Consider the following 25,984-nt stretch of genomic DNA (forward strand, 5'->3'; position numbering starts at 1 on the left):
GCTTTGATGATCGCGTTGTAAAAATATTTTTATCGACTTTAAAAGTAAAAAAAATGTGCTTTGTTGACATCAATCTGTTCTTTTTTTTTTCTTTTTTTTTTTTAATAGCGGACATATGTGGAGATATCTAATTCAAGGGAGTAAGGATTAATTTCAGAATACTTGTAAATGTGGGTGGTATCAAGGTTTCAATATCTTCTTGGGTATTCCGATCTGTCAAAGCGTGTGTACTTTAGCACAGGTTTAGGGGAACGCGCCTTAAAGTGCATCGATGCGCGGTACGGATTACACAACGGAACGCGCTATTCACGCATAGGCAACGCACGGCGCACCTTCCATACTCCCACATCTCTGCAGCGCGATGCAATCGATGGTATGAACGGGGAGGGGCCATCTTGCCTGAATGATTTACACAAGAGATCTTTGACGATTCTCCCGCCGCGAGAACTAGCTGACACATGCACGTGTATGCCCGCGTGCACGTTGCGTCACGGACTCGTCGTGATATTTTTAGCAGTCCAACTCGTTCACATGCAGTTTTCTATTGATAAGTAAACGCGTTACGTATACTGGTTTTTTTTTTCTCCAGATTACGATAGCTGATACGACTTCTTCCGTATACAGCTTTAAAATTCTCGTGGTTTATTCTTGCGTTGCTGCTTTTTTTTTTCCCGTTTACAATGCATTCTTTGAAAATGTAACGTCAGGTATTAAAAACAACGTACTGAAAAAACAATTTCGCGTTTAATATTTGTTAGGTATTTCGAAGAAAAAAAAAAATTGTTGAAATTTAATATTATTTTTAATACGCAATAATTAAAAACTGCTGGAGACGTTTCCGTCAAGTTTTTTTTTTTTCTTTTCTTTTTTTTTTTTTTGTAGGAAGCTATAAAAAGCTGCTGAAGAATTTTTATCCGAGAGAAAATGTGCGCAGAGCGCTTTATATAGTATATATTTAATGCGAACAATGTAGCCAGTCCGCACACAAATTAGCGAGATGAATACAAACTGCTATCTCGAGTGCTCGTCCGGCTGTGTTCATTAAAATTCATGAAAAGTCAATTAGCCGATTAATCATGATACCCGGAGTGCTCCTTTAGGATGCAAGAATTACCTTGCTTGCCTAAACGCGACGTTATACCGTCTGAATGCGGGAGCCTTCATGTACAGCCACCTATCATGCATGAGTATATCACATCTTTATTCTTCATTATGTCCGTGACGTAAATGGTCTACACATTGCGGTCGTCATGGTCTCGGCAAGATTTATCGTTATTATATAATAACGTATCGCGCGATGGAATTATATACGACGTTAAGGCCAATGTTGACGAGTTCGCGTTTCACTCAAATTAAGGTGTTAACGTTCGAGTTGAAATATAATTATTTTAAATTGTATACATGTCCAAAAAATTAATTAATTATTTAACAAGCGCGCTGAAATATCTTGGAGATTCTTTTTTCATTTATTTATTCCGTTTCAGTAGCAGATTCATAAAGATCTTTTTTTTTTTTATATATTTACTGACGTTACATATTCAAGAGTTTTTTTAGACCGTTGTTCGCTACCGGTCATGGATTCTGGGCCGTATCTATAATTTAATACCGCGTACTTTTCTCGCTCACCTCGACGAAGACGCATTATGCCTCGCTCGCGTCCGAGATCACGCTGCAAGATTTCTCCTTGGCAATCAGGATCGTATTCCGCCTCCCGCTACGTGCGTCTATCTCGGCTAGTCGAGGTAGCCTCGTTTCCGTCTCGTCTCTCCTCGCCGCGCGTAATACCATTATCTATCTCTCACTTGTTATGCCGCCAACGTTCGACCGGGATAACAGAATCAACGTTGCATTTAGGGTACGTACAGATCGGTCAACGCCTTCGAACGTGCGCCCCGAGGACTCCCCTGGAATGATTAATAACGATTAGAGTAACGGCTGCGAAATAAATCGTCGTTATCGGTGAAAAACTCGTTTGCAAACGACACCAAATGTACACCTAGCTGCTTCCTCTAGGAAAAGTTAATAATGCAAAAGTTCGGTATACGTAATGATAATTCATGTATTTTGCAACGATTGCGCCGCCTTTGATCCTTCATATATATTCATCGGCATCTTATTATGCCACGCGAGTTTCGAATCGGTGAATCAATGTTGCATTCATAAAGATGGCCCATCACTACTCGAACGTGCATCCGCAACTATTTTGCGGATGATATACATACGAGTTTCATGCCTGTGACATAAATTGAAGGATTGAAAATAACGGGCATATTTATTTCGAGTATATTCAAATCCGTGAATTTAAATTAAAAGAAAAAAAGAAAAATTGTTACCATTAGAAAATTAAAAAAAAAAAAAACTTGCTTCTCATTTTCTTTATAAATTATTCTCTAAGGGAAAACTTCAAGTTTACCGAGGCCGGTAATATTAAATTTTTTTTTAGCAAGATAAAAGTTATGAAATTTCCTAAATAACATTTCGCGTGTAAGAGAGTAGCCATAAAATTATCAGTTCCCGCGCGTCGCACAGAAAAAGTTTGGAAGTCTTTTTGGCTAGGCGAGCAAAAGAGGGCTTTTTCGTTGTTCCTCGGACTTCATCGAATGTTATCGGCGTTCTCTCGCGTGTCACAGAACCGTAAAAGCCGACTCAACGGCTTTTGCAATTCGCGCGCTAACCACCGAGCGCGGCATCGGGTCTGTAACGGCCTCGTGCACTTAGCGAGTTTTTTTTTTTTTTTTTTGTCATGTGGCGTGTTATCATCATACGATCGATCTCGTCCCACGACAAAGTAGAGTCATAGCCGGTCTCGTTCACATTATCTGAATTAAACCGGTGACTTTCAGAGATACTTAATGAAGGTCAGTTATCTGCGAGCGCAAACATTTTCTTTACCAGGAGAACGCAAAACGCGCGGGTGATTTATTTTACCGATGAAAAATGTATTAATGGCATAGTGCGTGTTAACAAATGGATAGTTCAGCTTGGATTACAGATGACACGCTATCGTATCAGGCACTACCTACTTCGCGTTCTTAGCGCTGTGCACGTTGGTGCCAGGCAACAGCACGTTAGTTTGCTTCGCGAAAATAATCCTGATGGCGCCGTTTTCGTAGCGTGAATTATTATTTTTTTTTCCTCTTTTTTTTTTTTCTGTTGGGTCGTTAACGCTGAATTTGCATTTCTTTTCGTGCAACGTATAAAGTAACGCGATTATTGCACAGTAGGAAACTTTCGATTTTTAGCCGTGCACGCACAATGTCTCGGAAGGAAAAATTCCCGATGGAACAATATAAAAGTATTAAGAAAGCGCAGCATTGATGGAATAAAAAAAAAAAAGGCAATAAATAATGAACGCTGTATTGAATAGATCTTTTATGCGGTTTTAAGAATGTATCTTATATTGATCATAAAACTCATAGATGAGAGAACGTGGGAAATCTTTATTCAGCGGCAATCTCGTGGGGTTTTGCGGCGAAGAAAGAGCGCGTAAATGCACCATTACTCGTATGCATCTCGCAAGTTAATCCTATCTGCGACGTTGGCTCGTAAATAAGTGATCATTACCAAAGAGAAGATGATCTTGCGGTTGCGCTCGCATCCCGGCGATCGATCCGGTCGTAAAGCACACGCTCCTTGGCGACGCGCGAGATAAATTCCGCGCACCAAATTACGAGAAAATGTATTTATTCCCGCGGGCGGTCAGCCGAGAATTGCCCCGCTTCTGTTTCGATCTATTTAATTCGCTCGAGCGAATCGAGCCGAGGCGCGCGGGGCCGTTTTATCACCTCGCACGTTCTTTGACGTGCCCTGACCGTCCTTATGTCTCGGGAGACAAAGCGCGCTGCACGATATATCGCGAATGCACGGCGATTCGCGAGCATGCGGTAGCACCGGCAGCATTAATAATTCAACAAAGCGCGCACGGAGTGCCGGGTTTAGGTTTCTGAGCGTTATAAATATTTACATCGGAGATCGCAAACTTAGTAACCGAATTTAGAAGATGATACTTCCTCGCTCGCATAAATTGTGATATTTTACGCCCTCCCACTGCTTGTAAAAATAAATTTTGTAGCGTACTTTTTTTTTTTTTTTTTTTTTTTTGTGAAAGTCACGTATGTGATTTTGCTCGGTCTCTCGCGGTAAAGAGTGTAATCAGCTGCCGGTGATCGCGAAAGTGCAGTGTTAATATCAAAAGCTAAATGCAAAGTGTTACGTGTAGGTTATACTTTGACCTAAGTGTTACTTCGAAACAGTCATTAATCACGCAATAATACGTTTGTGAAAATCGCGAATTAACATACGCGTCCCGGAAGATTTGAAAAAATTCCGTTAACTGTTCGACGTATATATTTATTTTTATTTTTTTAATAATGTGCAAAAAGTAACTGTAGCGTATCGCTGATTCGCTGACTCGGGGATAAATTCGACGAAACTGCGAAGTCGGTTAAGAAATCAGTAATAAAAGGCATAAGCGAGATCGGGCTCGAAAGAAGTTTTAAAGAACTGGAAGTGGCGTTGAAAATCGTTTTCTCTTCGCGAAGATCCTCTGCGAGCGAAACGTCGCGCCGGGGCACAACTCGTCCGAGGCTTTTCCACAACTTACGCAATAAGAAAACGCGCGTATGAAATAAACGCGCGAATGTGTTTGCGTAATCGCGCTAATGCACCGTGAGATCAAAACGAATTTCCTTCTCGCTCTTACAGTTTTACCATAGATATATTAGCGATAGATATACATCCTTTATATTACATTAGCAACATCGCATTACTACATCGTCAGCTTAACCGACGTATTATTACCATATTGATTCTCTTTTTCACGTCGGAGTGTATCTCTTATTATCTCCTTCGATATTTCATTCCTTCGTGATCCCTCGATAAATTGCTACCCTGATGTGACCTTTCTTATTTCTCGACCTCGGAACCTTGACCCAGACTTTCTCTCATGACAATCGATCAATCAAATCATAAACTACCTGAACTATGATATTGATTAATTGCGCGATCTTGTAACCTGCGTGATAATTAATTAGCCGCTATTTTTAACTCGCATCGCGAAGGATTATTCATCCTACGTGCGATCGGGACGGCATATATTAGTGCTCGTAAACTGTTAACTCAGCTGATCACTCCGCATCATCGGACCGCCGGTCGGCGATGCTACCGAAGCGGAATTATAAATCTGCGGGCTGAAAAAACTGCTTTCACCACCGTTTCGATTCGCAACGCGTGTCACGTATGATTAAGTTATTGCGCGGGCAATAAATTTTTCGCATTTGCCACCGGTAATTGGAAATTAAATTAACGTTGGAATTAGTTCGTTTTATAAATTGTGGAATTGAATTGATTCGATTGCGAAAAAGAGTCAATTACACGGCGAGATGCTGATTTCCTCAAGGTTCAGGAATCACGGAGCCCCGCATCGCCGTTGCATAATGCCCGAGCGATAATCCGCCGGTTATTACCGTACCGTTGAAAAGTGTTTCCCTATTAAAGGTGGCCTCTTACGTCGCTAACGTATTACATCCATTCGGCGTAAGAGCGTAAGATCGATCGCGGTACCTTACGCGACGGTAAATTGAAGTTCAATACGGTCACGATGGAATCACTCGGCGAAACGCGCTTTTGCCCCGTCATAATCTGTCTTTTTACCGCGTGCAGTTTCATTTCCTCCCTCGCGCTGATCGATGCCGATCATTTCGCCGTAATGCGACGGCGCTTACCGAGTTTTCACCCACGTCCACTTCGCGCGCGGGACGAAAATCCGTTGTGGCAAAATAAAATTTCGCCCGCGGAGAAAAACCTTCCTCGCAAAAGTATTTTCTTTATAACTGATCTGGTTTTCTTCTTTTGTTTCCAGGTGCTTTGCGGACTGAAGTAACGTTCCTGGACGAGACACGAGCGTGTACGAGTCGGCTACGCAAATCTCATTCGAAAAGTTTCGCCGGGGAGATTCGATAAAATAAAACGTGCCCGGCAACGATGTGAAGGAAAACTGTGATTTGGTCGGTCGGTGATTGCGTGATACGGAAGAAAACAGAGAAACAAACTGTATAATAGAAACCGTGATAAAAGTAACGAGAGGTGGTACAAGAAAAACAGAGAGACAAAACGAGCGGTATATAAGAGGTACAAAAATAGAGGAAGGAATAAGAGGGACGCCTCGCGATCGATCGCATCCGATCAGGTTAAAACGGCTCTCCCGGTCGATCGTTTTCTCCGTGGAAGGTAGGTACGTCAGAGAATCGTCCTCTATTCCCGTCGTCTCGCCCCTCGAACTCGAATCTCGATAGATCGCCTCAACGCGGCAGCCGACGACGCCTCCTGCCTACTTTCTATCGCTCTGAAACGTATCCCGAGGTGCACCACCTCGGTAAAATCCTCTGAGAAACGAGTTTTACGGCCGATTCTCTCACGGCGAAACGCGACGAAACGAGCGTAATTACGCGAGGATAGTACCGTGCGCGCGATCTACTCTCGCGCGCCGTCTTCCTTTTTTCCTTCGTCTCCTTTCTTTCTCGGCTTGCCTAGAAAAGGAAAGAGCCTCGGAAAACGGGAACGCCGGGAGTGCCGTTTAATCGGCGAACAATCGATCGAACCGAACGATCGATTCGGGGAAGACACGATCTCGGAGCGGGGCGCTCGTTCGATAAAAAGAGTATCGCGGGGTGATTCCATTATTGGCGTGAAAGATTCACGCGAGAAACGAAATTCGAAGGTGTCGCGGCATACTTATCTTCGCATAAAATTGCAGCCGTAATGTAAAAGAAATTTAAGGCATTAGAGAAAAGATTTATCGAGGGGGGAGGAGAGGGAAGAGGGAGGAGGAGAATAGTTGTGCAATTAGCGATCGATCGTATTCTCATTTCTGTCGCGTTTCGCTCTTTTAAGGCGTGGAATAAACGAGTCGATCCCCGCGCGCGGGGCGATCTACGCGATCGGGATTAAAACAAACGGGCCTTTGATGACCACGGTCGCTATTTCCTTTTACAGTGTCGACGATTACTCCCGCCGCTTGGAACAGGGGTTGCCCGACGAGCTCGCAAAATACGCGAAGATATCGTTCTCCCTGTGAAAAAGAGAAAAGGCGAATCGGAAAGGGAGGAAAAGTGTAGATATCCCGACGGTCCATCGCGCACTGTTTATCTTGGGAATCGAGCCGAGCGCAACGGGCGCCTCGATACTCCGTACGATTGCTTTCGAAAACGAAAGAAGGATTCCGCAAGGTTCGGGCGGAAGGAAAACAACGTGCGCGACGATACGGGAAAAGGGAGATGTACCGAGAGCCGAGCAGTTCGTCGGGCAGCGGCGCCTCCACCAAGGGAGACGAAGTCGAGCTCGTCAGTAGATTCCTGGCGCCGCTCTGCGCCAGAGACGAGGCAGCAAGGAATATCGCCTTGGCCGCGGCCAGGACCACCGTCGAAGGATGGCTTGGCGGTGTCGGCAGTCCGAGTCACTGGGAGGACGCCGGCGATATCGAGGACATCAAGAATGGGAAGAGTGGGAAATTTTCCAGTCAAGACGGAAGGTAATTTTAACATTTTATCGCCGTATTAAAATAAAGAGTTAGGTAATGTCATTTATTTTTGAGAAAGTTATATAAACTTTTCAAGCGGATAACGAAGTCGATCAGTTTCTATTATCTATCTTATATCAACTTTGTTGTTTCTAAAAAGATTTATGTCCTCGTTATTTATTAACGAATTGGTCAGTATTAAGTCATATTGATATTTCGATCGTCACATAAATGGTTATCTAGCTTCAAGATTATGCAAATATTTATTGCATACCGCTATCCGTTTGTTAAATATTTAATTTAATTAATATGTTGTAATAGAATCCATTTTCCATCTTGTTGAATAAATACGGAGCGCGATGCTAGAAAGCATTAAAATTATACAATTTATTGAACGAGTTTGTTCGTTAGTATCAATTACTTAGGCTATCGATTAACAATTAATCAATTAATGGTTACCGAATAACAAATAATATATGCGGCATATTGTGTAATAAATACTCTAAAATAATCTCGCTTCGCGTATCATAATTTCGATCGGAGCGGACATATTTCATCGGAGTAAACATTTCGTTCCGTGCTCCCTCTCGTCAAATTATTAGCTCTGGATTTAATATCAGCGTTCAGTCACGTAAACACGCAAAACCCGATACGAACGCGGTATTTAAATAATCACGTGGGCGGTTCATTAAAATGTGCACGTTATGAGGATTAATAATAAGGACGGAAGGAAATGTTATATTCATTTAATTGTAACTGCAAGGACCGAATGTTGCGGTTTCCTACGTCTGACTTTTTATTCTTTTTTTTTTTTTTTTTTTTTTTATGAATTTCATGTAGCTTGTTTCTGTTTCAACTCGCTGAAATTACGTGGTAATTTCGATGCTTGTAGGAAAATTTCAACTTTTAAATAGTTTTACGAGAAAGTCGATAATAAATTATACAATAACGTTAAAAAAGGAAAATGTTAAAGGTTCATATAATTGAAAACAATTTTATTGAGAAAGTCCCGAATAAGAGAGACGTTTCGCGACAAAGTAGACAAGCTGAGTGCTGTTTATAGATTATAACGAATCTGAATAGCGGTTTTATGAAAACAAGCAGCAATTTATTTTCTATCGATTTTATTGTTGACAATTCATCATTGAACGAGGCCGTTTCAAATTACTTGATAAATGATTGCGCCTATTACGGCTTATTCAATAACGAGGGAAAATGGAGTCTTTTCAAAAGATTTTTAAACCTGACACGTGCGCACACTCCCGTTACCGACCTCTAATCGATAATGTTCATGTTTTGGTGAAGATATGATATGAGCGTCGAGCGGTCGCCAACGAGATCGTCGCCGAGGAACGTGCACCAGCAACTGCTGCACGATACGTTCCGGACAGAAGGCTTTTTTCCACAAAGCATCAATGACAACCCGCTTCCGTTTTTCGACGAGAACAACCCGGAGTGCTCGTTCGACTGCGTGGACGGACGTCTTTTGAATGAGAGGCGATTCCGCGAGCGATACACCGGCGGCGACGGCGTCGAGTGCTGCAGGTCCGGCCACTCGACGTCCTCCGATGAGGGTAGCAAGAGTTTCAATATTGAGGGCAGGTGCCCGTCCGAGAGGAAACATCCTTGTTCGTCGTCGAGCGACAGATCGACAGGCGACGACTATTCCGGCAGGGCGAAGAATAATTACGTGAAGGTGAAGGGCGCTAAGCAGAAGCAGCTGGAAGATGACGAGCTTGACGCGGATACCCGGGTGTATGGCAAGAGTCCGAAATTCGACGACAACCTGAGCGGCCTCGCGTCGTTCGACTGTCGGAATCTGAATCGCCGAGCCAAGATCGCCGCCGGCGGCGACCTGCTGTCGCACGAGCAGCGCCGATACTACGACGGCGGTACCGACGACGACGTCTCCTTCAACGAGAGTGAAGCGGCGCGCAGCGACGGAGTCGTCTTCAACACTCTCGACGGTTTCGAAAACGAAAACGAGCCCGTCTACCATCAGGACATGAACCTAGAGAATCGCGAGTTAACGGTGTTCGATGACATACCGGAGGATTCTCGCCGGACCCAGCAGGACTATTTACGCAAGAACGACGAGAGGAAGTTTAGCGCTGGTCAGATCAAGAGGCCGCTCTCGCAGGACGAGGACGTGTCCTCGAAGAGCGGCCGAGTGCTCGAGAGCCCGGAAGTGACGCCCGGTGACGTCGGTAGGATGCTGAATCTTGGTAACGCCTTGGACGGTCCCAGGCAGGCGCAGGCTAACAAGTATCTCAGTCTGGTGACGCTGCATCTGCCGGTGATACTCAGGCTGAGCGTCAACTGTCCCTTCCAGAACGTCAGAATCAAATGCGCGGAGATCCTCCAGATGGTCAAGGTAAGTGAAAATTATTTCAGATTTATTTCGAAATCTTTTAGATTTGGCTTATGCGCCAAATGATACACGCCTTTCGCGTTTAAATAAATCTGCGTTAACATTAATTGGCAACAATCTCAAAATAGACTTCAAGGTTAAACCTATATTACAGCGCTATATCTCGATCTATTTTACCAGTGTCGTAATTTTAGTCATATTTTTAACAGAATTTTTAAAAAGTAATTTCTTTTTAATTAAATTAATTTTTATTTTTCAATTTAAATTTTAAAATTAATATTGGCCTTTGATTAATTTAATTTATTTGTTTCCGCGATGCGTTAAAACCGCGCTTTTGTCTCCACGTCGAGACTTTCAATTTTTAAACGGTGCAGTAAAGAAAGTTGCAAATTTAAACAGATAGCTTATCGCTAATGGCAACGATTATCTATGTGTGTAAACTCTGGCAGGAATTAAATATTGCATTGTGTACTGTGAGTCAGAGCACACAGAGACATTCCGACATTCCGGAAGAGAAAAAAAAATATCTTCGCGAAACGACCGATGTGAAAGATAACGGATAGCCTAGATGCGACGTGCAAAGTTTCGCTCGCGAAATCTTGGGAGAGCAGACGTTAGCACCGCTGTAGAGTTTACACTCTCGCGTGCACTCGGCCGAAATTCTTTCGCAACGATTCCACTGAAGTTTGCATTCTCTCGGACATTTCTCGTTGAGTATTTCACCGCGCGAAGTTCATATTAGGCAATATGAGGCAAAATAAAAAAAAATGTTATAAGCAACAATGCATACAAGATATCCTCCAAAATCTATCTTTATTTAATCTTTAAAAACGTTATAATTTTTTTTATTATTTAAATAAAATTAATTTTTATCTTTACTTAATGTTTTGGTGAAATTTAAAGTGGAAGAAGCTCACGAAAATTGTATATGTAATGTCTGGAGCAATCGCGATTTTCTTCATTCCGAAATCCCGGTATTCCTAGTTCAGGGAGCAAGTGCAATAATTCTGAGATATCCTGTATACATTCCGCGGCTGAATTGAGATTGTCCGGAATATTTCAAGCTTTATCTCTCCAGCTTTGCGGCAATTTATCCAAGTCGTTCGCGAAGAGTAACTGCCGGGCACGATTCTTACGCTGCTGTGACTCCGTATCTCCGCTAATGCGTTGCTACTTTATAGTCCTCTTAATAAATAAACTTACTATGAGATTCATGTTGGAAAGTCCAATGGCAGCTGTTCGGAGATTATTTCGCAATTGAATCTAACCACCGACTTTTGAAACAAAATTTAATTTCGGAGGAAAGACGTAATGTATCTCGATCCTATCGTTGCCCCAGCTGGTTTCGAAATATCTTTAAGTATTTTGACTATGTAGACTAGTTTGCGACGCCCCGGCGTTTAACGACTGGGCGAAATCATCGCCTCGGCTTATAAGGTTGAAAAAGAATACGTGGGAATGATCCAACGAAGGATGTGCTTATGCATAAAAGATAAACCGGAGTAACCGTCGGCTATATATTAATGGACTTGTTTTGACTGGCTATTTGGGGAGGCGTTTGAACTGCGGTCCTAAAAATACACCGCGTACCTAGGCTGTTCGCGGTTAAAAGCAACTTCGGCCTATCGCGGAATTGCTCTTTCTGCACCTTTGAATTCTATGTCGGTCATTAATCTTATTACGGCAGCAGTTAATCTTTTTCACGGAAAGAATTGCCACGACAAATTGATCTAATTTACGAGTCGGTGCCGTTGAAGGAAATACTTGACAGTATTGGTAATATAATCTCGTTCGTAAAATTTTTTAATAAGTGACCGAAATTGGGTAACATAAAACTTTTTTTTTTATACGACATATTTGGTTAATTTTACTTTATTTTAGTGTCTTTTTTTATTAATTTTTGTTTTACGTTTACGAGGGCCTGACTCGCAAAGTATTATACTCAGATTTTGTTCGTCTATGATAGTAGAATAAAAAGTAGACCGTAAAAATAATTGAGTGTCTTTGAGTTCTCAAGATCAACGTGATGCACTATATTTCTTTGTTATTATTTTAATATTAACTTTAGATACAGTATACCGTTACGGATTACTATGCTAAGTTCGTATAAAGGTGTGTATACACTTCGCGAACGAGGAACGAGCGAACGCGAACATTCTTCAAACATATCAATCAGTACAAAAATAACACACCAACAACACACATCGCCGACCGAATGTTCGCGGTCGTTGTGCTCGCTCGGTGTTCGTTCGCTAAGTGTATACGCATCTTAATATTAATAAAAGAAGAAAGAAGTTTCTTTAAAGTGTCTCGCGCGCATTTAGAATTATACGTTATCGGTTTAAATGTAACGAAGGAACATTTAAAGCAAAAGATTGATGTGTTATTTGAACGGATACTGACCCGTTAATGGCAAGGCAAAAAATAAAAGAGAAAGAAGTAGATTACACGCATAGACGCGAATAGAATCTGTCGTTCTGTTCACCGATATTGTCACACTCGAGGTCGATCGATACGACTTGTGTAAAGCTTTATACACAGCGTAGAACGATTTTTAGACGCGAAGCCGGTAGGATGCTAGGAAAAGAAAAAAGAGACTTTACACATAAACCACAGTGCGTCAGTATCGCGACATTGATAATCACGTATAATTTACGAAACGTCTCTAATTATCCTACCGCTCTGTGGAATCGAATACATCTCTTGAGACAAAAATACTTTTGTAACTTAATTTTTTTTACTATCGAGGAAGATAAAAGACTCTTATTTGAAAATATATTTTGGTTATAAGATAATAGAATTTTTTTTTCTCTCGAATTTTTAGAGCGAGCTAAGTACAAAAATATACTAAAAATATTATTTTTTTTTTTACAGGAAAGAGGACTTCCAGTACCGGTGCCGGCTTTCGATGGACCTAGTGCCTTCGTCCCTCTTACAGAGGTAAGTACCTATGCATGTGTTAATTACATTTGTAGATTGCTTTTCTGCACCTTTACGGTCATACTTTTGAAAAGTGATTAAAATACTAATTGCGATTAGCATTAACAGATGTTTATGCGATTTTAATGGGACTTTGATGCGGTTTTAATTCATTAAATTACTTTGTCATTGATGCAGCAACACAATTATCTTATACTAAAGTACAATTTGAAATTCTATCCTATAAATATTTGTATCAAATAGCAAAATGACGATGGAGGATATTTAAAATATATTTACTTCGTCTATACTTGCGAGCAAATTTTCACGTTAATAGATAATAATTGCAAAGAAAGTGTAATACATTACACGAAATATTTTATTTTTTAATTATGCTATTTTAATTTGCCGCGATATTAAATGCGGTTTTTTTTGAGCTGATATCAGCGAACGCAAGTTTTATTATTCGTAATTACTATAGATGATAAGAACGCGATCGGTAGTAAAGTGGAGTTATTACTTTGCTCTTATTTTTCTTTTTTTTTTTTTTTTTTTTAAATTAAAGATAGCTTATTTTATTCGTAATCAACTACCGCAAAAAGTAGGACGTGAAAAACGAATCAGTTGATGTTGCCGCAAAATCTGGGACATCACGCTGGCGCTAGCTACGTCAATGATTTTGCCAGCTGATTGGCAGTGGTCGGTAAACGAGTCGGTCGTGATGATTGGCGCACGTTATACCGGGTGTTATATCGGTCTAACGTTCACTTGTCCCCGTTAACCCTTAATTTATTTTAATTACTTGCAAACACTAGTGTTTGCTGAAATGTATTTGTTGCCATTTGTTTATGAAGAAAACTATGTTGCCGATCGAGTGAATAGATGTAACTTTGTACAATAGGTTTTTCTGAAAATATTTTTATTTCCCGAAAACTTTCAACTACGAAAAGACCTGCATCGATTTTCTAATCAATATTGCTTGAGTGCATTATTTAATTTCTTACGTTTCAATTTTTTGCGACTTTTGATTATGTCTTATATTTATTAGCGGTGTTAGGATCGATTTAAAATACTGTTAGCTTTGGTTTATATTATTTTATCTTTTAAAAAATAAATTTTTTTTTTATTTTATCAATGTAGGATAGAAGAGAGGATATCGGTTATAATATCGATTGATAGGTGGCGCTAAAGATCAAGTTATATCGCGGAGTTTTAAAAAGTATTATAATTAGCAATTAGATTAATTAATGCCGTTCATTAAAGTCGGCACGCTCTTAAATAACGAACATATTTTTGCGCCTCGAAAAAGTAAACACGGTTTTCAATGACGCACAGAATTTTAATTAATTATCTAATTATTAACGACGTCATTTATTACATTATTGTTTTGTTGCTCTGAATTTCAGTGTATTTCAGCATAATGACACTTGAATTATATTTCACGCTCGAGAATCGCTGATGCAATGCGCTCTGTATTGCACACATTAACACGAAACTCATTTTGCATTGCGATTTATGTTATGACTGCTAATAAACAAGTTTATCGCGATCTATATATTTCGAGAGAGATCACGGCAGGCGATCTATGTTATTATCGGATATAATATTACATAAAGCGATAATTTATGAATTATAATATCGAATTTTTTTCGCGCAAGTTTAATAAACGCTATCGTTTTCTCAGCTTAGATAAGATTACGGGTCGTTTTTGCTGATGCGTTTGTTTGCATTAAGTGGTAAGAGAAGAAGTATATCGGCTCGAATTATCGTACAAACGTGCGTCGAGCTCGTAATAATTATCTGCACGTGCTGTATAGTATCGGTATAGTTATCGCTATATGAACTTTTTCCGTGGAGAAAGTATAAATACTTTGTCATTCATAAATAAGTTCAATCGCACGGCATCGCGGAAATGAAAAGAACACGTTCTAGAAAATGTAGCCTGCAAAATTCTCGTTTTGTTGAGCTTTCGTCAACACGTGAAGTACGCTATAAATCTCTTTTTTTTTTTTTTAAGATTTTAATTAGATCGTGATTTTTATGATCTTAATCATAAAGTGATTAAAGTGTATTCTGTACAATATCTGTTTATTTTAGTGATTAAAACAGGTAAGTGTAAGTAAATGTACTATTTCATATTTAAAAAAGAAAAAAAGATCGCATACGATGGTTTTTATTCAGGTACGATACTTGTGACACACTTAAAATTTATGAACATAATTAATGAGGTTTTATTACAGTATAAAAAAAATTTTAGTTGGGAAAATTTTATTCGACATGTAGCATTTTTCATAGGGACATTGCTAAAGTACAGCAATTATTTTTGTAAGATAATATATTATAAACGATTTTTCGATTAAAAGGTAAAGAACTCTTTTGCGGATAATTCGATATCTTAAGTATTTTTAGCAAAACCCGTCGACGTGATATATTGCTTATTGATTCCTGTCGTCTTGTGTTATTCTGTATATTCTTTGCGCCGTCGAACATGAAATGACTATCGATCATCGAGAATTCGGATGTCAGATGATGCCACTCGGTGATTTTTATCATTTTATTTTTATTTTATTTTTTTTTTTAAATCCGCGGAAAATCTTGCGTAACCGACACGCGATCCATTTGTTATGCGTGCAATATCGTGTTTGCGTTACCGTACTCGGCATTCTTGAATGCAAAAGTGGAACTGCACAGCGAATTATGCAAATCCACGTAGGACTATTTGAAGACATTAATTTTTAGAACAAAACTATTGTGTAACATATTAATTACAAACGTATTTTGTCACGCACATAGAGATATCGCGTTACTATTTTACTTTTTATATTTTATCAAGGATAACGTTTCAATCTACGGATTGCATTTCCTTTCTTTCATTTTTCTGTAAGAAATTTTATTGCCCTATTTTATCCGCTGACGCTTTCGCCGGATCATTCGAAAATATATCTTCCCTTCTATATCTATCTCACACATCCTTGTCGGTCAATTTTCAAGGGATATTATCGAACGTTCTACTTTATAGTAGTTCCCCAGGTATCGAGTAGGGAAACCGGCATCGTGTATCGAGAATGGCTCGAATAAACGAAGTTTCACTTTATCCGGAAAAGCGATAGTAGCTGCCACGTAGCGCAATTCGGCCGCTATTTCTCAAAACCGAGTATGATGTGACCCAAATTTCTGACACCGCAGCCAATTTGCACGTTATAGCAAAAGCACTTTAGATTTTTTACGAGAAAAAAAAGGAAAAAAAAAAAAGAAATAGAACGCATTGAATATTAGAAACGATGAGAGAAATTGAGAATTAACGAAAATCTTGGACAAATAAATAAATGTTATTCTTTAGTCAAGTGATTGCTAATAATTCGTTCGTGCTTCACGCACAACTTCTCTTTAAAGTTTGGATTGGACTTTTAACCTCGTTTGTTTTTTCTCTTTTGAGAGTAATCCGTGTAATCTCGCTGATAATACATTTACAAAGATGGCCGTTGAACGTCCTATATTTATAAATCCAATAGTTTCTTGTTGGCCTTTTCCGTCGATCTCTAGAGAATTGTATCACGTGGTTTTGTTTCAGGATGATTAAAATTTGAAAAACTTTTTGATAGCAATTTAGGATTTTTTTTATCGCGGAGTATTACTTTTATAATATACGATATTATTATATTATCATTGCAATTAAATTTATTTAGGGCTAGGTCAATATTTTATTTCTATAAACGTTTTTTTTTTTCCTTCATGATAAGTGAATATTAATTGCGTATTGGAGCGTAGTATTCAGCTCGTTAAACTTAGCCTTAAAGCCCATAATATCAGAACCCTTTACCGCAAAGAGATAGCGCACAATTTATTACGCTAATGGCATTAATTAACTCTTAAATTGGTGCCATTTTGATTTCGTAAAATTCGAATTATACGTGTCTCGTTGTAATTAAAGGTGATTTAATTTAGACTGGCCACTAAAAATTTCAAGGAGCATTAATAAGTAACTTATTAAAATAAAACATTTTAGTCAGAATAGAGATAAATTAGTCATTGTTCTACAACTTTCTATCTCTTTGACGTAACCCTCATCTATATATGATTATCTACGGGTCGTTGACATCACGCCTCGTCTTCTTTAATATGTCAATTGTCGTCGGAGCTCGCGTGCGTTTATCAATCCGACGTAATGGTTCCTATGAATAGAGGATAGCAATTGGTTTAATTTCGTGGCCCGACGTTTTGAAATATCCCGCAGAAAAGCGACAAACACGACGGCGGTAGTGACCATCTTATCATATCCACGAATTATCTTTCATTTCTCCTCTCGCTCGTACCGTCGCAATGCGTTAGAAAATCAAGTTAACGAGTTCGTAATATCTCTCCACTCTGAAGTAACTATTCGTTGTGTACGCATTGTTTGAAATTGCACCGTGTTTCGGTGCGTCGTGCAGCAGCACGGAATCGGCATGTCATGTGCGCTGTCGCTTAATTATGTTACATCTAGTTGCGAAACCAATAAACCGTCGTCAAAGCAATTTCCATGGCAACGATGAAACGTTCCTGCAGAATTCGAAACCGTAACTCGCTCACAATAACTGCAAATGACAAATCAAGCTGCGGAATTGCAGTATTATAATTTTCACTGCGACATTTAATCTGAAGTTTCGGTTTATTACAGAGTTTTTATTTTCGCGGAATTGCTATTTCGTCTGTTTTTTTTTTTTTTTTTTTTTTTTTTTTTTTTTTTTTTTAGAAGCGAGCTTGTTAGAAGTTTTTCGATACTTTAGTCAAAAATATGATACTGAATGTTTTTTCAACAAAAACAAAAAATGCAAAAAGAAGAGCGCTGGGAAAAACGTAATAAGAATTTAAAATGAGATCGACATATAGAGTACGTGTAAGTTATTTACACAAAATACGTAATATTTTCTAAATGTTTTCTAAAATATGAAGAATGCAGTTTAATACTTTATAATCTTTATATAATGCATCAAATTTTTACCCGCACTGCGCTTTATCTCCGATAATCGATTGAAAAGTAGGAAATGACTGCTACGAGAGAAGAGAGCGTCTCTCGAGCTAATTTGTAGTTCGTAAACAAAATAATACATGCGCCGTAAAAAGACTCTAGAGCTTAGTGGACGAACTCCGACGAAGTTTGAAATATTCAACGACATTTATGCGATGCGTTGCATGCTCTCTTTCTCTCTCTCTCTATCTTTCATAGGATATACACTTTGCAAGCTTTCTCTGGCTGGTAATTTTATTAAAAAAATATTGCGCCCGGGTGCAGCATAATTTATCAAAGAGGGTGTAACCGTGTTAGTACGCTGTGCAACGCAATTATACGCGCGCGTTTATCGGAACGCCAGTGTAATGACTTTCCCTCTTTTTCTCTCTTTCTCTCGCGCCATTTTTCGCTGTCGACGATATCATTGACGCGAAATAGATGCACGCGGTGGCGGGGAGATAAAGGCCGGCAGTCGACGGAATAGCGAGATATTTCATGTAAATTCCACTCCATTTTACGCAGTCCACGCGCCGAAGGCCTTCGCGCAAATAAATATCCACCGCGAGCGAAATACCTATGGAAATATTACCTCGGGAATATGTTCGGTAGCGAATTGAAAATGAGCAGGACATTTGATATAAACCTTTTGTACCGGTGCGCGCTGGAATATTTCCTATTATTGAAGTCTTAGCGTGGGCCGACAGTCGATATTTTATTTTTATGTTTCATCCGGCTTTATTAAAACTATTTCAGAATTAGCCTTGCTCGAATTAAATACGTTATTAAGTAGAATTATTCTCTGATCCGTAAAAGAGAACGGATTAAGTCAGGCTTGTACAAGAGCTGTTGTGTTTTTAATGAGATGCTTATCGCATACGAAAAAAATATGTTGAGTCAATGCCAGATTAGAAGGTATTTAGGAAATACCGTTGATATCGAAAAGAGAATGCCGCGATACTATCTTATCATATTGCGTCGATTACCTCTTCGCGTGTGGCTCTTTTTTTGTGTCTTATCTTTTGGATTATTGTAAGATATTGTGAAAACCTTTTGCAATCTCTTTTTACTGTAATTTAATTGTTATTGTGCCTTTGGGTCGATAAAAATGTCGCTATAGCATATACTATATAGCGTCGTTATCGGTTGCGATGGTGAATGGCTTTTACGTTTCCTTGGTCTCTTTACAATTCTTTCGAGATATTTATAGTTTGAAATAAACATTCTGTTAAAAAAAAGAAAAAAAAAAAAGAAAAAGTAAAACATGCGGTAGAATACGTCAGAAGGAAATTAGAAATTCAACATTAATCAGCTCTTTCTGAAAAAAAAATATTGCTCGCAATATCTAAACGTATTAAAATATCGCCAACGTTATTAGTTCGACGAGACGATAATCACATTCAATGGTGCGAGTTGTTTTATTGATTCAATTGTTCTCGAAGATATTTCTTCGGATTGCGAGCCACTAAGAGTATCATTGGGCTCCTTGTCGGGAGTAGAGTTTCATTCGTATCGACGTTTACTGCTATACTTTCTGCGGGTGGTCGAGACTCGAGCTAAAACATAAGTTCTTCTTATGGAAGGATATTGCTTAAGCTCCGATTTCTATTGCAGTGACAAGCACGCGTCAATTTACCGAGCCGCTCAAGTTACAATACCATCGATTAGTCGAAATTCGACACGCCTCTGATGTTGTTACGACTTTCGTCTTATCGCTTGATTTGTTAGTCTCGTTTACTTAACTGCTCGTCATTGTTCGAGAAAACCTTTTAATAACTTATTGATCATTTGCCTTCTCCGTTTATCTGCTCCTTTGATTTTTCCCAAACGGATATTTTTTAAAACCATCTTTTTCTTCTTCTATTTTCCGTATCAAGCGTTTGTATTTAAAGCGCATGTTTCCTGCTCCATCAGGAAATTCGTTATTCTCGTAAGTATACGTTGAAGTGTACCGAGCGAACAATCTTCTCCCCGGCATTGTTCGGTAGTAAAACGACTTTATCTTTAGTACAAGTCACTAAAGAGAGAAGACAATGAAAAGGACAAGGATGTACGAAAGATAAGCAAATAATGAGAGGGGAAAAAAAAAGAATTCCGTATCGTTGCATAAGTGATAAATTACTACAAAAATTTCCAGTGTTACAAAATTTCAGGATAAAATTGACTTCAAAGCGAATAATTTTTTTTTTTTTAACGCACACTTCATGTGTTGCATTGATTTATTTTAAGTTAAATTACAGTTGCGATAGTTATTATTTTGAAAATAATTTCATGGCTTTGACAAAGTTACATCAGTCGTTATTCACATTTGCGCTGCTATGACGTTTACATGACGCAAATTGCGTTCACAAGAAGATCTAGAAATCATATTGTTACGTGGTATATCAGGGTTCGTATTGAATAGAGGCTGTTATGATTTCCTGTACAACTGGATTTGAACTGGTGTGCATCCATATCTATAATAATATCTGAATTGTTGAATTATTTTCTAAAATATTATATTGAGTTGTATATTAATTTGAGATTCAGTTTTTTTTTGCGGTAGGAATATAACGTTTTTATAAGAAACCTATTTTTTTTTCTTTGTGAAAAATTGTTTTTTTCTTATCTAATGATTATACTTGAAGTTGCGAAAGAAATAAATGTTACGACCTTGTAAAACGAAATTAAATTTAATTGGTGATAATATAGAAAAGTAGAGAACGTTGTACTCATATTGACGCAAACTTTAACTGCATTTTTTCTTTTATAATAAATTCCAGGACGTGCGAAATAGGTTGTATAATTTGTATGAAATTCGTAAAACGCGGTTTCCACGAAAAGAGACTAGCTCTGCTGTAGAAATTACGTGAAGATGGCACGTAGCAAAGTGAAAGCAATAAATCTCGAAACATATTCGCACACAAAATAACGTCGGCTGTGCATTCTCGAGCACATGTGCCCTTTGTATTAAATCGCGTGCTTAATACACATTGCGTGTCGATCGTACTAATGTAAATTGGCGAAAACTACGGTAATTAGTATTACAAAATTGAATTCCGAGCATATTCTGATTAAATTTTCTAAAAACTTTGTTAAAACCCGTGAATTTAAATGTAGGATAATTAAACGCAAAAATAACGAGGAAAAATGGTTTAAACATAAATTTTTTTTTTTTTTACATAAAACTAAATTTAAAAATTAAAAAGAAAAAAAGACACAGGAAGGACTTTTTTTTTATACAACAGATCTAAGGTACAGAAAATTTCAAAAGTAACGAACTTGGTTATCGGTTATAATTCTATCTGAATATTACGACGGTATATATCAGACGCCCGAGTGTTTATCGGAACAATGCTCGCGAGCTACAGTCGATGAGGCTGTGTGCTTTAAAGAACAACTGTCTTGGTCATGCTGTGCCTCTGAGTTTTGGACCAATCAGGGCGTTCTGTCGGCCAGAGTCAATCGTAACGTTACTCACACAGACGCGCGCAGCCCGCCGGCCGGCAGTAACGTTACGTCGCATCTCGCGGTCTCCCACTTTCGCATTGCACGCCGTTGAGGTAGGACGGTACCTCGTGGTGCTCGGATGTGCTACATTTAACGACAGACATCGAATCGGAGTTTTCATGTGGTCTGGTGCCGGGCGACGTTATTCCACATCGAAGTGTGCCGCGACGCGTCTTTGACCTCTGCCGCTCTGTTTACGCAAAGATAAAAGATACCACACTCGCCGCTTCGTTAGAACATCGCCACGTGTCCCAATCGAGGTACCTCGCTCCGTTTTAGGTATGTGCAAAACCGAATGACAGACAGGTTAGAGGAATAAAGGAAATTCTCAGGTTTACACGGTAATTATTTGTCGTTACGCGAAACTGTGCTTTTATTCAATTAAATTAATCTGTGTGATAAATTTAGTTATTTCATATTTCTTATTATCTTCAGCGAGTTGTCTAAGTTGAATGGTTAAATATTTTTAATTTTGGTTTCGTTGAGACATTGCTGTTGCCAGGATTATTCATATTTAAATGTTACTTGAATAAGAATTTTTATTTAAATGTCGTGGGACATCAGCTCTTTTGTCAAGTTTTTTTATGTCGTTTCTTTTCACGCGTCTGAAATAATACATTATTTATTAGTATCATAAATTATTGCAGTCATTGAGTTTTATATATCGCATGCATTAAGAACGTACATACGCGTTGGCGTTATGTTAATACGATCCTGAATAAACTGCGCGTGCGATATGATCTGTAGCGGGAATTATTGGCTCCTGGATGTGATAGCGTTAAAATAAAAGTTGCGATAGCGAAAACGCGCGTTCCGATTGTGCGTCACATCAAGCTGTTTGTTTTTCTAGGTCACCCGAACGATAGCAAACAAGCTCTCATGCGTTTCGGTAACGTGTTTCTCAGGTTAATTTTACGTATACGACAAACTTAACGTTATCGATCGACTAGGTGCAGGATAGAAAATTTTACAAAATCAAGAACTTCTATATTCGGCTTTTAATTAAAAAATCTAGAAGTCAGATAAATAGAATCTAACGTTAATATTAGTCTTGGTAATCGATGATTTCTGGAAACTAAACTTATCAAGTTAAGTAACAGGAAATACTGATCCGAAAGAGTTCCATTAATTATATGAAAATTAAATTTGTCAATTAAAGAATGTGAACAGGATTTAATTTTTGTTATTAAATTGCTTTGTGATTAGGTTAATAATTTAATCTCTCGTACGTGGAAGTTGAATTAAAAATTTTGTTCAACCATCTTTCTTTCTACTTCTATTTTTAACTGTATTATTCTATTCGTGCATTTCCGGCTTTCACTCCGCGATTATAATCTTATCGAATTATATAACATTGGAAATAAAATCGAGAGATACAGATTAGTAAGAGAAATTTATTTCCTGGCTATATTTCCGTGGGAACAAAGTTAAAAGCCCGTCGGAGTAGAGTTGGCGGAGGGATTAGCACGAAGATCGGACGTTATTGATGTGTTTATGGGTTAAAAGAATTTACTTAATAACAATCTTTGAGATTTATACATACTGTGTGCTTGAATGAAATGTTTGTTACGACGAAGCACGCTTTCAGCACACGCCGTAGATTGTTATTCCGTGTACTTAGCCGTATCTGAAATGCTAATATCGAACGTTCACCGGTTCGTCGTCACTGTAAGCAGTGGTAAGTGACGGCCCTTGTAGCCTATGTAAACGCATATCCGGGCTTTACACAGTGTCGTCGCATAAATTTGTGATTAAATATATGCGTATTGAATCACGGCTAAATTTTGCGCCCAACCCCGGCCGTGTGTAGTTTTGCCATACGCGATATACGAACAAAAATAGATAAAATAATGAAAAGATGTCATATACGCGACTCCGGGTTTATATTTTCATACGGTCAAATGGAGTGACCTGATTCGATGTTTGTTCAGTTTTATTCACTTGATTTTTGTATGATAAAAGCCATCTCCCTTTGTATGTTTTGTGAAAGAAAGTTCAAAAAGAGCATTTTGGCACGTTTTAAAATTATTTTCAGAATATATACATGATACGTTTATAATTAAATTTATGACATTTACATTTAGAAAATATATTGTTCGTAAAAGAATACCATTACGCATGTATCGTAAATTATATTTTCAGCAACATAAATAACAATCACTGTTACATGCGGGGTAATAAAAAAAAAAAATAAAAAAAAAATAGAAAGATTGTTTTTTAAAAAAAAAAAGAAAAATATCCTTGCCGTAAAATTTATAGAATTTTGTCAGAACAAAAAACTGGTCATGTAAATATGCAAAAATCTTGTGTAATCTTGTATAATCACAGGCAGGTGGTTTAATCTAAATGTTTGCCGAGTCAGCTGATGCTCGTTGAAAATTGGAGCATGAAACCAATAACCCGAGATTAAACGTAAAAAACGTTCGAAATTAGCTTCACTGTTTTTAGCATTAAATTAATATTTATAATTGCCACTCTCTTGCATTATCGCTAAAAGTATTACTTTTATTACGATTTTTTATTCAACGTGATAAGGATACAAATACATATGAAGTAGAAAATAGCTAGGGGCAATTAACTATTAAAGAACCTCATTACTTTTATATTCATTTAGAATATAAATGTAACATAATTAGGCGATTAAATTTCAAGGAATATATTCGTTTAATTAAAATAGTTTAGACGGCATCGAAAGCTGTAAGCTGATGACGAATCGACGAATATAATTATCTTTATAGAGCCATTCGTTTAGCAACTATTATTTACTTTAAAGCAGCGACTTCGTCGAAATTGCGTATTATAAATGCTGAAAGCCAAGCTGCTTTTCAACGACTCGCCAATTTTGTGGCTTGGTTAAAGTTTTACATTAATATGTAAACCTAGCTTATTTGCCACATAACTTAGCATTTTGACGTCAATTGTTTTTTTTTCTTTTTTTTCTTTTTTTTCGTACAGTGACCAACTTTGAAGGAAAGAACGAACCACAATTCGGAGATTAAAACCGTAGCTTGTGTTTATTATTTTATTTCGACTTTGGTTATCACGCTTTTTACGTGAGGTTCACATGGTCGAAATACCGAGGTATTGCTTAACTCATTTGTATCGTTTACGCTTGCGTTTTGTATAAAATCGAAACATACGTCACAAAGCGATGAAATGCACGCTTTTTGTTTAAATTCGTGGAAGCGCTGCGGATATAGTGAAATAATGCCTTGCAAATTGATCCTCGTCGAGAATATGTGAAAAATATACATTGCACGCGTTTAATAATTACGTATATAATGTTCATACGCTGTCGCGTATTTAATTTATTTATTCGGAACATTAACTTGATTACCGTTAGTAAAGAGTTTTTTGCTATTTATCAGAATGTATAAATTATTCTACAGCTGACTTCATGAAATTAGAATAAAGCGATAGATTTACTTTGATTTAATTAATATAAAACTGATGTGAAGTGTCAGCAGGTTATTAAAGTAACAAAATATTATATATATTAAAAAAAAAAAATTTATGTATCAAGAAATATCTAAAAATGTGCACATTTCAACAATTATCGGGACTCGGTGTTTTACGATTTCGGAGTTAACGCTTTTTACTTGAGAATATCATGATTTTATTTGTATAATAAAAAAAAGGTCGCTCTTATCATCGCGTACCCTCGTTTGCACGAAACTACACGTCGCGCTCGTGTCTCTCGAAGGATATTTCCTGTCCGTCCGTAAAAACGGAAAAGTCCGGACGCGCGCGACAACTCCCTTTTTCAGTGTGGACGTAGAGATTTTTGTCGCTGGATAAAGGACAATGGCTGGCGGATAAAAAGAATTATAGAATGGTTGTCGGCATGGGCATCACCAAATCTGTCAGATTTGTCGGTTCGATCGGTAGACTACACTATTCCAAAATCGAAAATAACGAACGCGTTTGTTTGCGAGCCTATCCCCTCCCCCCCGGGGTCACCATTTTTTTCGCCTTTCGTTTATTAAAAAAAAAAAAAAAAAAGTATATACATATATATATAAAACTCGTAATTAAACGACGTATAAAAAATCGACGTAACTAAATTGACGCGATGCGCGTATAAATTTTTTCCGTTCGAGTCTGTTACTTTCCCTAGTATCTGCAAAATTAAAAATATCTTTGCGAATAATTTTTCGAAATAAAAATTCTGTTAGAATAAAAAACCACTTGAAATTAAACTCTCTCTCGCAACTACAGTTACACCGCTGTTTTTCACCCGCATTTCTCCGACATGACGCGCGGCTGGCATTTTTCCGTGTTTTCGCTGCCGTGGATTCCACGTGCATGGAAACGCGCTGCACAGCGGCGCTTTTCAGCCAGATTGCAGCGTCAAAGCTGCACCGAGATTTGCCAGCTCGTAGAACAAAAGGCTACAAAGCCTTTGCAAATGACATGATCCGCGAGCTTTTTCGCATCCGCCGTTGCATTCGGCGCGTCCGCGACGTATACAGGCAACCGCGCGCTTACAGGATGATCCGAAAGTCGCTGCTTTAAAAAAAAAAAAAAAAATATCTTACATTTTTATTCGTGCCCCCTTATTCTTTTGAAGAATATTGCAGAAAGTGTACTGATTTTTATTACACAAGTTATTGCAAAATATCTAACGTTTATTGTATAATTATTATTCGTAAAATGGTAATTTACAAGTTGATAACAGATGTTTAATTCATTAATATGATTT

At 38.2% G+C, this 25,984-nt stretch overlaps 1 protein-coding gene across 4 annotated transcripts in view; it reads left to right on the plus strand.

Annotated features, from left to right (window-relative positions):
• The window catches only part of Sesn (Sestrin), a 149,421-nt gene that overhangs the window by 12,777 nt on the left and 110,660 nt on the right, over positions 1–25,984 (plus strand). For 3 of the 4 annotated variants that reach the window (XM_070665737.1, XM_070665734.1, XM_070665738.1), the window contains exons 2-5: positions 5,861–6,232; positions 6,994–7,528; positions 8,822–9,890; positions 12,762–12,827. In XM_070665737.1, the coding sequence (XP_070521838.1) occupies positions 7,275–7,528; positions 8,822–9,890; positions 12,762–12,827 (1,389 nt within the window). In that variant the 5' untranslated portion in view covers positions 5,861–6,232; positions 6,994–7,274. The remainder of the gene's footprint in view (positions 1–5,860; positions 6,233–6,993; positions 7,529–8,821; positions 9,891–12,761; positions 12,828–25,984) is intronic. The other variant, XM_070665736.1, reaches the window with a different exon arrangement.

Source organism: Cardiocondyla obscurior, linkage group LG14, assembly GCF_019399895.1.
Source record: "Cardiocondyla obscurior isolate alpha-2009 linkage group LG14, Cobs3.1, whole genome shotgun sequence".
In the NCBI taxonomy this organism is placed as follows: domain Eukaryota; kingdom Metazoa; phylum Arthropoda; class Insecta; order Hymenoptera; family Formicidae; genus Cardiocondyla; species Cardiocondyla obscurior.